This window comes from Aphidius gifuensis, linkage group LG3 (assembly GCF_014905175.1).
Source record: "Aphidius gifuensis isolate YNYX2018 linkage group LG3, ASM1490517v1, whole genome shotgun sequence".
Classification (NCBI taxonomy): Eukaryota; Metazoa; Arthropoda; class Insecta; order Hymenoptera; family Braconidae; genus Aphidius; species Aphidius gifuensis.
The window spans coordinates 20,859,794-20,873,422 of NC_057790.1; the positions used below are offsets into that span (position 1 = coordinate 20,859,794).

A 13,629-nucleotide genomic window follows, 5' to 3' on the forward strand; every position below is an offset into this window, starting at 1 on the left:
ACGAGTGAAGTAAATAAAAATAAAAAATATAACATCGTGGGGGCAAAATAATAAACATAAAAAAAAAAAAAAAAACAAGATAAAGGCCATAGAAGGTGGCATGATGCATTTGCAAAAAGACGTTACCAGACTCGGATGCAGCTTATGCTATACATAAAGTCTTCGTCTTTTACTCGATAGAAGCTTTTTATTTTTTTTATTTTAAAATTCTGTCTATAATACGACTGTCTATCCATGGACATTTTTTTTTTTCTTTTTTATATTATTTTTTCATCCCCTTGGGTTGTGCCGCATGCGTCTATAAATGCAACCAGACTATGTAAATTTTTGTCAGAGTAAGTTTAAGAAAATGTTAAAGTAACCACGCGAATACCATGAAAACCCAAATGGATAAAGAAGGGTTGAAACGACCAAAGTAAAATACATATGACTCTATTTTTTTTTTTATGTCTATATCCGACGCACTGATGTGCAATTTTTACTTTCAAATATATCCATTACTATTTTTATTTATTTTTAAAAAGATTGGAAAAACGACACACCCAATAAATTATTTTATAATATTATTATACGTTTTTTTTCTTTTGCTGTAATGAATTTTTTATTAGCGATTAAACTTAATTATTATTTTTTTTTTCAATAAACATTTTTATATTGCAAAAGAAAGCTAGTTTTATTTGAAATTTTGTGAAGGTTTTTGCGACTATTTTAATTAATGACTCTTTTTTAATACGAAGAAAAGGTAAATTATTATATAGGGTATAAAAATAAACATTTACATTTGAAAATTATATTTTTAAATCAATAATATGATGCAAGTTTAATTTTTCTTGAATAATTTATTTTAATCGATCTATTTTTATACTGATACATGGTTTTTTTTTTGATTATTTTTTCATCACCGCATGTGTTTAACAATTTGAGACTTGAATTATTAACATATACACTCTTTGGGTATCATATATTTTAGAGTGGTTGTAAATTTTTACGAGTATGTATACATAGCTCCGTCAACGCCAAAACTTTTTTTTTAATTTTTTTTTCCATCAATTTATAAATTTTACTTTTTTTTTTTTTGCGTCTCGTCAAATAGACGTGTGTTTGTATTTTGAATTTTTTTTAACTTTATTCAGTAGTGATGTATTCCACCACTTTGACACAACAAGCCAATAAATGAAATTGAAATTGAAAAAAAAAAAAAATGTAATAATATATCTATAAAAAAATATAAAGCTTCGGGGGTGGTCGGTACAGACATTCCAGATTGGGCTTTTCACTGTTTTTTTTTTTTTTTTTCATCTTTTTGGGTGTATATATATCTCAATAATAAACCAACTCACATACATATGTGTTATACATTGAATATCATGAATTCCTTGAGTTGTCAAATGCAAGAATAACGACGACAACAATCATTTTGTATACAGTAGCGGCTTGACTTTGATATACCACGACGACCATCTCTTTGCAATGAATTATATTGTGTTGAATTTTTTTATGTTTATATTTTTTCATTGTAAAAATAAAATCTAGCTAAAATAGTCATCCTTATATGCAGGTCATTCTGTATATTTTTCTCTCTTTATTTTTATACTTTTCTTTTATCAAAGAGGAACACACGCAAAGGCTCGTCTCTTTAAAAAAATAAAAATAGAAGAAAGAGGAAAAATAAATGAAAATAAATAGAATAAAATATCTATAAAAATAGAAAATAGAAAAGAAGAAAATATATATATACGAAGGACACTAGTTTTTTTTTTTTTTCACGCTGAATAACTGCAAGGCAAATTGGGAGATCTTTTACAAGTTCTCATCCTTCTTTTGACTGTGTATATTTACCGTCTTCCATCTTCACACATAAAAATACATTTAAAAAATTTTTTACTTCTTTAAAATACAAATGCTACTGGAGTCTATTCGAGTAGTCACGTACAAAACTTACCTTACTACCCTTAACGACTTTCACCGTCAGCCTTGGCGAGCCTTGGCATTTTGCCTATACCTTTACAACTTACGATATACATATCTCTATCTTTTGCAACTTGCCTGTAAAAGTGTGACACTCACAACCCTCTTTCTTTCTCTCACCCCTAATTTTGTGCTTTACTTTTTCCTTATTTTTTTTTTTTACACGCAAACAAGACTTATCCTCTACTTTAACTACGATTTTCATCCAACTTTGAATTAAAGGTTAAATTTAACTCTGTAATTTCAAGGTTTATTTGTCATTCAAATATCATTGTAACTTGAGATTAATTAAAAAACTAATTAACTTGTGTTATTTATTTTTTAAATTACATTTATTATTTATATTTTATATAAACCAGGGATAAAACAAAACAACAAAATATTATATACAAGTTTAGATATAAATTTTAAAATAAACAAATAGATAAATTATACCATTAATAAATTTAACTTGATAATATTTATGAGCTTTTTTTAACTGTAAAAAAAAGTTATTTTAAATAAAAAATAAAAGTCTTATTATATTTATTAAAAGGTGAAGATTTTTTGGTATTTTTATTATATTTTTGTCGGCAATTTCATTGGTCAATTATGAGGTCACTTTGATTCAAATTGTCTGACTCACGCTCATATATTTTTTTCTTCTTTTTTTTTGTATTTTTGGGGCTAATAAAAGGCATATTGAATTTGATGAATAATGGGTCAGTTATAGAGTGACGCTTGCTTGTATTTATATCCACCCTCAAATACAGGGTTTTATTTTTTTTCTATTTTCTGCTGCTTATGCACTCTCGTGTGTAGACATATTGTTATACATTATAAGAAATCAGACAGAGTCTTGAAGTTAATGGGGGCATGAAAAAGGCCTTGACACGTTGGGGACATCAGAGGGGTGAAATTTATTTGGTAAGGAAATTCTCTCCTACTGGGTTTAATGTGTTTCAAAAAAAATAAATATGAAATTCACCACCTGGGCCCTTTTAGGCTTATGCACACGGTGTTTTATTTGTCAATCTCATTTTTTTTTTTTTTTTTTTTTGGGGTGCATGGGTCAGTGGTCAAGTCTCATGGAAATTATAAAATAACATAAAAATATAATTGAATAATTTTTTTTTTAAATAAAAAAAATTATCTCACTTTTAAAATACATTAATCAATTTATTTAAAATAAAAAAAGTAGTTAAAATTAAAATATTAATTAATTAATTAATTACACTAATAATAATTTAATAAATGAAAAAAAAAATTATATATCAACACTTTTTATTGAATCTAACACACTAAAATTTTAATAGTAAAAAAAAAATGATATGGAAAATTTATAAATAAATTTTAAAAAATGATGAAAAAAAATATATATATATTTAAATATTGAGTAACAAGGATCGTTCTTCTCAACGTCTCGCGGCAGAGTGCGAAATGTTTCTTTGAAGTTGGTGCATCATGAGAGCGAGTATCATTGTACAAAGTATAAAATTTTATTGGCTGTTGTTGCTCTCCCACTTGACTCATCTGTTGGCTTTATCCAATGGAGTTGCTCAAATGCTTTCCCACTCTAAATAAACGCGTGTGTGCCACCCACGCCCGCTCCAGAATTCGTGTAGCTGGGGAGACACAGTCTCTGCTCGGTCAGTCACTCGATCACTCATCAGTGTGCCCGTGGCGCCCTGTGAGAAGGGACGTCTACGAGTTTATTAAATTCATTTATTCGTTTAATAAAAAAACAAAAATATATATCAAAATTTTCTCGTGTGTTGTTTGTGTCAATTTTAACATCTCGAAATAATTAATTGTTTATGAAAATCAACTACAATCAACAATTAAATTAATAAAAATAAAAAAGAATTTACGTGTTTTGTTTTTTTTTTTTTTTTCTCATTTACTGTTTTACTCAAAGTTCTTTTGTTTTTTTTTTATTTTTTTTTTGTCAATCGTCTTTTAAGCAGTTTGTGTTATTGTGTTTGTCAATTGTTTTTTTTTTTTTTTTCTCAATAATATATTTATGATTTAATTAAAGAAAAAAAATTACATCTTCTTTTTGTTTTTTTATTTATTTTTTGACAAAATGGCGTTAATTGTCAATGTGTAAAAAAAAAAAATAAGCGAGTGTTAAAATTATAAGCATTATTACATTGAGTAATAATTAAAAATTGAAAAAAAAAAAAATAGTTTTGAGGTGTAAAACGCAACAATGTGTATAACAACACCATTAAGTGCAACAAAAATATTAAAGGATACGGCTTGCGGACCAGCTAGAACAATTGCAACTAGTATATTGCCGGTTCGTGGTTTATCTAATGGTGCTACAATAACAACGACACTTAGAAATAATGGAGAGCATGGAAGACCTGGACACACGTCAATCATGTAAATATTATTCAATCAAAAACCATATATAGAAATAAAATTATCAGCCAATAAAAAAAAAAAAAAAAAGTATACAAATAATTTTCTAGTGTTGATCATATTTTTTTTTTTTTTTTTTTTGTCGAATCATATTGAGTTAACGGGTTATGATGATGATTGTATAAAAGTGTTGCAAATTTATCACGAATAGATGGCGTCTATTACCATGAGGGATCGTGTTAAAAGCACGTGCTGTTGTGTTTTTCTAACATTCAACTTTTATCTTTACTTATGTGTTTTTTGCCGACAAGAATTCTTGATTTTTTTTTTTTTTTAGTTGTTTATTTATTTTTTTGTTTTTTTTTTTTAACCCCAGCAACTTTGTGCATACTCTATTTTTGGAGTACCGGGAACACGATATATATTTTCACTCTGTACATATGTACATGTACATACAATTTAAAAGAAAATAATAATAAAAAATATATAAATAAAAAATATACGCGATGAGAAGGTTTTGTCTTGGGAATGAAAATATGAATAGCCAAATGCGGTGACACACCATCGATTTGTATGTACCGTTACGAATTGTAATGCTTCGCTTGATTGCTCATTTTTTTTTTTTTTTTTTTTTTCACTTTTTGTTTCATGCTATCTAGAACATTGGGAATTTAATTTTTTTCATTATTTAATATTCTGCAATATCAAGTCAATTGTCAAGGGCATGCTTTTTTTTTTATTAATTTGTTTCTTTTTTTTTTTTACACTTGACATATTATCTTTGTTATAATGGATATTGTTGAAATGTGAAACTTAAATTTATTTAGTATTTAAATAGATATTTTCAATAAAATTTAATGACAGTGACATTTTGTCAGTCATTTTTTTTGTGCTTTATTTTAACTCGTAAAAATATTTCAATAAAATTGAATGACAAAACTTTATCAATATGAATTGACCAAAGAGTTTGCCATCGTCTTTATCGCAAATTGAAATTGCGGTATTGAAAAATCCTGAGAAAAAAAAACAAATAATGATAAAAAAAAAAAATTTTCTACTTTTCAAGAAGCATCTCACGACGACACTCAATTTAAATATTATCATCTTTTTTTTTATTTTTTTATATATTTCTTTCAATACACACCAAGCGCAAAGAAAAACAAAAAAATAAACAAGAATTTTTACGTAACATATAAATTCAATTAAATTAAACTAAAAAACTTTTTTATTTAATTTAAAAATTGTCATTAATTGAAAAATAAAATTTACCATCAAGCCACAAATTTACACCCATTGCATTTAATTATTTTAAACAACGTTACTCATTTTTATGATGAAAAAAAAAAAAATTAAAAAAAGAGTAAATTATTTTCATTGTTATATACTGGTAAAATTTTAATCAATGATTAATTAAATTTTCATTATATATTCTCATATAAAAAAAATTATCTCATTGTTTTTAGTTTCACAAATAATTTCAAACAAAAGCACAATGAATATATAAAAAAAAATAATTTAAAAAATAAAATCCATCGATTTACTTGTGATAATGAATCGAGATATATAATGTGAACAAAAAAAATGAAAAAAAAAATCTATCTCAATCAGTGAATAATATAAAAATCAATAAAATTAAATTATCTAACAATGATAAAAAAAATTCAGCGTTGATTCGTACATGTCCACCACAATGCTGGCTTTTCCTTACAATAGTATTTGAATTTATATATTTAAATGTATGTGTACAATTGGAATATATATATACACACACTATTGAAGTTGAAGGGAAAGACCAAGGTAGTTTGAAAGGATGACAAGTTGGCACCTAACAAGTGACAATTACCGGCGCTAACGAGCTCAGGGGGCTGACTTTAGTTTAAGGCGATAGTAAAATATATATAGACAACTAGTTTCTGGGACTGCTGTTACATATAGATTGAGTTCTAGTTGCAGTACTAGCAGCATCCGCCTTCAACCACTGTCAAGTTCCAACTCAATAGTATATACTTGATGCTCGTTTTGGATTTTCTAAGCATCAGACAAATCTTCTTAAAAAATGACAAACTTGTCTTATCGTTAAAAAACATTTTTCATTATTTCTTTAAAAACTTTTACTCATTCTTTTTTATTTTTCAATTTTCTTATAAGAGTTCTCATTATATTTTGAGTTATCATTTTTTTTAAAAAATATAATTATATGTACGGAGAATAAATATATATTTGTTTTGTCGAGTTAAATATAGTTGAATCATCATCAAACATCTTTGTATTATAAGCCGCTGGAATTCGACGAATATCGTGGTTTTGTTTGGTAAAATAATGACAACCACAAGTCTTAAAGCCACACTCGCTGCAAAGCCCCTTATGTTTTTTACTCTTTATTTTTTCTCTTCAACAGTTTTGCTACTGCAACTATTATAATATTATATACTGTATTTGTATATATATATAATATTTACGACAGGAAAAAGCTATGATATACAGTCGTATGGTGAACCACCACGCATCCAGTCTACCATCATACTCATCTGTAGCTCACTAATCCTTTATCTCTCTTTTCGTGTAATCCAAACACTAATTGCTACTCTCAAACATACAGCTCAAATTTATGCTGAGCTTTTCACACATATTAATATCATAAATTATTACACGTACATGTAGAAAATTTGATATTATATACACAGAAAAAATAGCAAAAAAATTGAATAAAAAAATGGCAAACTGAAAATATATATAAATGTTATTTAAAAAAAAAAAAATAGCGTACTTGTTATTATAAGTTTCAATTGTTAGTTTTGAAAATAATTTTCATTTTTTTTTTTTTTTTTCAACTTTTGTTTTTAATAAAAAATATACAAGTAAAAATTATTATTTTTCATTTTTTTAAAAATTCATTTCGCAATGAATTAAGGGTTTTTTTTAACGAGGTAAATTTATTCATTCATATCTGACCTCATTTTCACAGATAAAAAAAAATATATTCGAGGAAAAAAAAAGCTGGTTATTGTATATTTACATGTAGATGACCCTGAGACACGCATAAAAAATAATTATATTAAAATTAAAATTTGTTAATAATCCTGAAAATTAAATTATAAAAAAAAAAAAATTGAAATATATAATTAACAAAAAAATAAATTGATTAAATCAAATGTCAGTAAAATTTTCAATTTAAATTTCATAAAACACTGATGCATAACTGTAACATGTCGAATATTCTAAAATGCATTAAATTTTTTACATTTAATTTTCATTTTATTCGTACAAATTACTATGCAATTCAGTCAATTAAACGACATATCAAAAACCTGTCTCCTTGTTACACGAAAAAAATATAAAAAAAACTCTCTATAACATTATAAATATTTTTTTTTTTTCTTTTATTATTCACCAAATATATATTCGTGACGAAAAAATATATTGCGTGTTGATAGGTGGGTCATGAATTTAATTATAAAAAATAAAACTATATCTTAATATTTTTATGTTATTTAAGTAACTCAATGAGCACAAATAAATATTAAATAATTAAAAAAAAAAAACATTATTAACTTGAAACTTAAACTGGCAATTAAAAAGAAAAAAAAACAATAAAAATTGATAATACAGTTTTATTATCATTTCATTGTTTTTTATTTTGTTTTTTTTCTTCATAAATAATTAATTAATTTATTGATCTAAATTTTTGTTAATAATATACAAAACAAACATAATTTAATTATTAATTTTTAAAGTATATATTAAAAGTTATTTGTGTTGAATTCTATGCAATGTTTTGTTACTGGTTGTGAGGGTAAAAACATACCGTGTATAATGTGTACATGTATGTACACATAAAAATAAAATACCTGTGTGTTGATAATGTGGTTTTGCAATGAGGATGATGGTGGTAGTAGTAGTGGGGTTGGTCAGAAGAGAGAATCGATAAGAGCATGTTTCGTTGCGACTTGTGGACATCGAAAAAGTTAAAGGTGGCTTTGTCGAAGGGTAGTTTAATTTATATAGTTAGTTTTGTGCGTCGCGACGGCTTCCTGGATACCTTATATTATTTATAAAAGGATAAAAAAGCTTTCTCCAATAATTTTGTATTTAAAAATAATTCATAAAATATATCTTAATCAATATACTGCAGCAGTATTACATGTGAACAGGGATTTAAAGTGTAAAGACAAGATACAATATTTCAACCCCTTTTTTCTTTGATTGCAAATAAATGTTTGTTTTATGTTATTATCTTATGTACACATATACATTTTTTTTATAATATAAATACAACAATTCTGACCAGTATGGGAAGACAAGAGACAATGAAATTATTATCTCTTTTCGCGCTTATAAAATGAAATAACCCGACTGTCTGACTGGCGCTATTGTTTCAACGTTCACCTTATACTCTTTTCATATTTTTTTTTCTATGCGACCAGGAAAATTAAAAAGCAAAAAAAAAGACGACGACGACGTTTAACTATATACTCTACCTAAATTAAATTTTTTTTTTATTCTTTATTTTTTCCAGTTGAACCTGGAAAAAAAAAAAAAAAATCTTATAAGTGTGTATACTCAAAAGAACCGATCTTTTGTATGTATATTTTTTTTTTAACTCTTTTTTTTTTTAATTTAGAAAAAAAGAAAAATAAGCACATAAAAATAACAAGTTTGACACAACTTAACTTTCTTTGCTACCTTGTTATATAACATGAAGCAAATTAATTATCAAAAATTTTTTTCTTAATTATTATTTCAAGTTTTTTAAATTAATTTATTTTATGTTTTTTATTGATCAATCATAAATGAATTGAATTATATTTTTACTAAAGATAATTAACAATAAATTATTGACATTACCCATGAACTACGTACATTGCAATTAATTTACTTTAAATTTTTAAATACTTTAAACATCATATGTAAATTAAATATGCAAATAAATTTTTATTAATTATTGATACATTAATTGCTTGTTAAATAATTAATACATATTTAATAATTCATAATTTATTAGCAATTTAAATTATCTATTTAATTCATGTATCATCATTCAAATAATTATAATAATTGTAAATTTTTATTTTGTATTTTTCAAGGATGGTTCGTATGATTGGCGATGAATTTCTTACTGAAGAAAGGGACCGTAAATATTACGCAGATCACTACACATGTTGTCCACCGCCACTCTTCATTATCCTCATTACACTTGTCGAGGTAAGTGTTTTTTAATATTTAAATATTCATTTGAAAAAAAAAAAAAAAAAAACTACTTTATTATTCATATTATTTATCCTAAAAAAATAATATCAAATATAAATTTTTTTGACAAATAAAATTTCGTTATTATTTAACATAATAATAATAACAATAAATAAATGTCAAAATGATTTATTATATTATGTAAATTTAGTAAAATAATAATATTAATTTGTTGTAATAATAACTGAACCTTGAACGAGTTATATTACAGATTCTGTTACATTTGTCTCAAATTAATTTTCAATTTAAATAAAATAACAATAGTTATTATAATTTATTAATCATTAATTAATTTGGAAATATAATTTATCATTTAAATTACTCAATACGATATTGTTTGAATTTTGTCATCTATCAAACACCCTCTATTTTATTTTATTCATAATTATTTTTAATTTACATTTTAATTCTATTTGCAATATTCATTGAAATATTTACAACAGTATTTTATTAATCTACAAAAATATTTACAAAACACAAAAAATTCAAATACAAAGGTCACTGATAATTACGCACTTTGAAAAGAAAAAAAGAAAATTATTATTTTTCTATTCTGATATTTTTAATTGTCCTATTGTACGTGAAAAAAATTTGTTTTTGTTTATTTTTTTTTTTTATCTATTATTGATTTGTCTAGTGAACCACCATAGCTTTTTGTATTAACAAAAAAAAAGCTCTTTTTATATCTCCAATGAATGTAGCTTAAATAATGAAAGCATTGTTATAAAAGAATTGAAAAAAAAAAGAAAAAACAATATATAGTTTCATTTTATTGATAGTGACCAATGGCTACTTTTATTCAATAAAATGAGAATGTAAAAGGGTTATACGATATACATTGATGATCAAGACAAAGAAAATTTTACCACACAAGAAAATTGTTATTTGGTCAATAATATATATCGAATAATAATCTGATGTTTATATTTTTTTAGTATATCGATTTATATACGTAATATAGTAATTTTTATCTCTGACCCTTAATACACCGCAAAGTTTAAAAGTATTATACAGAATAAAAATACAGAAAATAATAGAAGCAAATTGGTTTTTTTTTTTTGTCGTTGCTATTTTTGGCTAAAATTGTTTGAAAAGCCACATTGCATTTGACATACTGGCCACAAAAAATATTATTATACAAGACAATAATTTTTCTAGTATTTTAATTTTAATTTTATATAATATTTAATAATATTTTTTGATGGTTTATATACAAATTTAACTGGGCTAAATAATTTTTACTATATTTTATTACAAATTGTTACAATTTCTGCTTAACAATTTTTATAGTATTTATCAACAATTTGTTTTCAGTACCATAATAATTATTGTGTTACTCAATAAATTTTGTCATTTAGAAGTGTAAATTTTATTGTGCAAACAATGAAAATTATCACATCAACTAAACAAGTTTTAGATAAATCTTAAAAAATATATTATCGTCTTTCAATTGGCCCACTACTTTGTTGATTATCACCAAAAAATTTCGATCAGTTTTCTCAACAATTTATTTTGAATTATATGATTTTACACTGTGTCGTTTTGCAGATTGTACATATAGTAATGTATATGACATGATTATACTCTGCTTATCTCTCTTGATTTTGTCAATTTATTTTCCATTGAAACGAAAAGGGACAAGATAACAACTGATAGAACTTCTCATCGGGATATTACCCAAGACGCGTTACTTCGTATCATTTTCTCTTCTTCCTTTTGTATATCTTGTACACTTGTATTTGTCTTATATATACATACACATATATCTGTTGTATATACTCGTGGACTTTTTCCTCAGGGATATTTTCATGTTTCATTCTATCTTAACTAATTCCCAAAGCTCTCTATTTCACTTAAATACATACACACAGATATACATTTATATAGTACAAATGTATAGTTAAGTGGACATCAGAGTTATATAGAAATATATATAGATGTACTATTCTCTCAGTAGATATATATATGTTTATAATATTCTATTCCCCGCGTGTTCGCATATTCAAACTAGTTGTCGACTGAACTAACCTCGTTATCCAGAAATGACATTAGGATACTCTCTCTTTCCTTGCTTCGTTACTGCATCGTATTATCAACCCTCCCTTTTACCCCTTAACTACTTAGCTTGGAAGTTTCCATCTTTTCCTCATTTTGGCTCAGCTCCATTTTAAATATTATCTATTTTCATGTATATTATAATCAAAAATATATTGTCTTTCTTATAATTTTATTATTTTAAATATATGTATTACAATTTTCAATTTACATCAAACTATAATATATTTATAATTAATTAATATTTAAAAAAAAAAAAAAGCTAAATAAAATCGTAAAAAGACAAATAAATTTAGTCGTGTCATTTTAGCAATCTAGATCTTTTTGCAAAGATTATTAAAACCTTTGAGATAAAATATATACAGGTAAACTTAGGGTTATAAGAGATAGAGAGAGTAAGATTGATTAAAAAAAAAAAAAGGATACAAGAAATAAAAATATATATAAAATGAGAATGAGTAAGACGAGAGAGAGAAAAAAGGATAGTAAATACGCGGGACGAGCACCTGCTACCGGCTGCCATAAAAGTTTCAGGGCCGGCACACGACGAACCTCGTTACCAAGACGCACGTACATGTTACGTTTTTTTTTTCGCTAAAAAAATGAAAATAAAAAAATAAATTTTAGCACACACACACAAGTAGAAGTTGATGTGCATATATATCTGTAAAAAAGTATATAAAAGTTCAGACAATAATACAACAGACTGAGTCATGTATGACTGACAATAGTGCATGTTCATGTATTTGTATATGTAAATATAGATTGACATTGCATATATATGTGTATGTAAGTTTAGATAGATACATATGAAACAGGTAGAGTGATGGGTTATATCGTTGAATACTCACTCGCAGTGTCAAAGTGAGTAAAAGAGATGAAAATTATTGTGAGGTTTTTTTTTTTTTTGCGAGAAATCGATTTTACGCTAAAGCTCTCTTTCTCTCTCTCCTTTCCCTTGGCCACACACGACCCCTCAGGGAATGACAGTAGACAACGAGAGATGCGTGTTGCACGGTGACTTTGTGAAATCATCATTTATTACCAAATGTCTGAAAACACAATAGCCAACCCTCATTTTATTTAAAAATATATTTTTGTATAATTTTTAAATAAAATTATTTCAAGGTAATATAATATGTATATTAAAAAAATTAAATATTTATATTATGAATTTATTTATAATATCATACTTTTTTATTTATTAAATATTTGTTACTCGTTTTTTTTTACTTTTTGGTAAAATTTAAACATCATACAAAATTAATCTCAGGTTTATTATATTTTCGCATTTTTTTAATATAGTTAATATTTTCTAATCAAATAAGTGCATAGTATGTATAGTGAATAAAGTATATTTATTATAAGCACAATTCCATCGTCCTTGCGTGTGTGTTCATCGACCAAAACGAAATTATAATTTCAGAGTATCTCTACAATTTTTCCCCACTCTTGCATGAATACTTTCCTTCCTATATATACGCCTCATAATTATCGACTTGTTCGTTTCCTTTCATATCCACACATTTAAATTTACACACTCAAGAAAATAAAAAAATTAATAAATTCTCTATACATATATGCACAAAATTTATGCATTTATATATGCATGAGAATCGAGGACTAAAAATACTCTTTGAAATGTTCACATTTTACTAGGTTCAATATAGAAGAAGGGCTTTTTATCTGGATAACTCCAGTTAACTTGTCTTATTTTACGCAAATGACGACATATATTATAACAACGCTTTTCTCTGCTTTTTCACAAATAACATAAAAAAAAAAAGAAAAATAAATTTGCATGAAGTTGGATCGTTTGATCGGATATCAAATTTTCAAAGTTTCAAATCATCTAAATTATCTACCCACACACATGTATATATCTCATATGTTAATGTATCAATTTGACAATATCATCCCTTATAAGTCTGGCGCAGATGATAATAAAAAAAATTTGTTTTTTCTTATCACTTTGTTCAAGTGAATGACATTGTATCAGCATGGATTATCGAC

General features: G+C 25.3%; 1 protein-coding gene across 1 annotated transcript in view; it reads left to right on the forward strand.

Moving 5' to 3' along the window:
• Window positions 1-13,629, forward strand: part of LOC122851033 (rhomboid-related protein 3) — a 114,095-nt gene that overhangs the window by 78,266 nt on the left and 22,200 nt on the right. Inside the window, exon 6 of the mRNA XM_044150082.1 lies at window positions 9,399-9,516. Within this exon, the coding sequence (XP_044006017.1) occupies window positions 9,399-9,516 (118 nt within the window). The remainder of the gene's footprint in view (window positions 1-9,398; window positions 9,517-13,629) is intronic.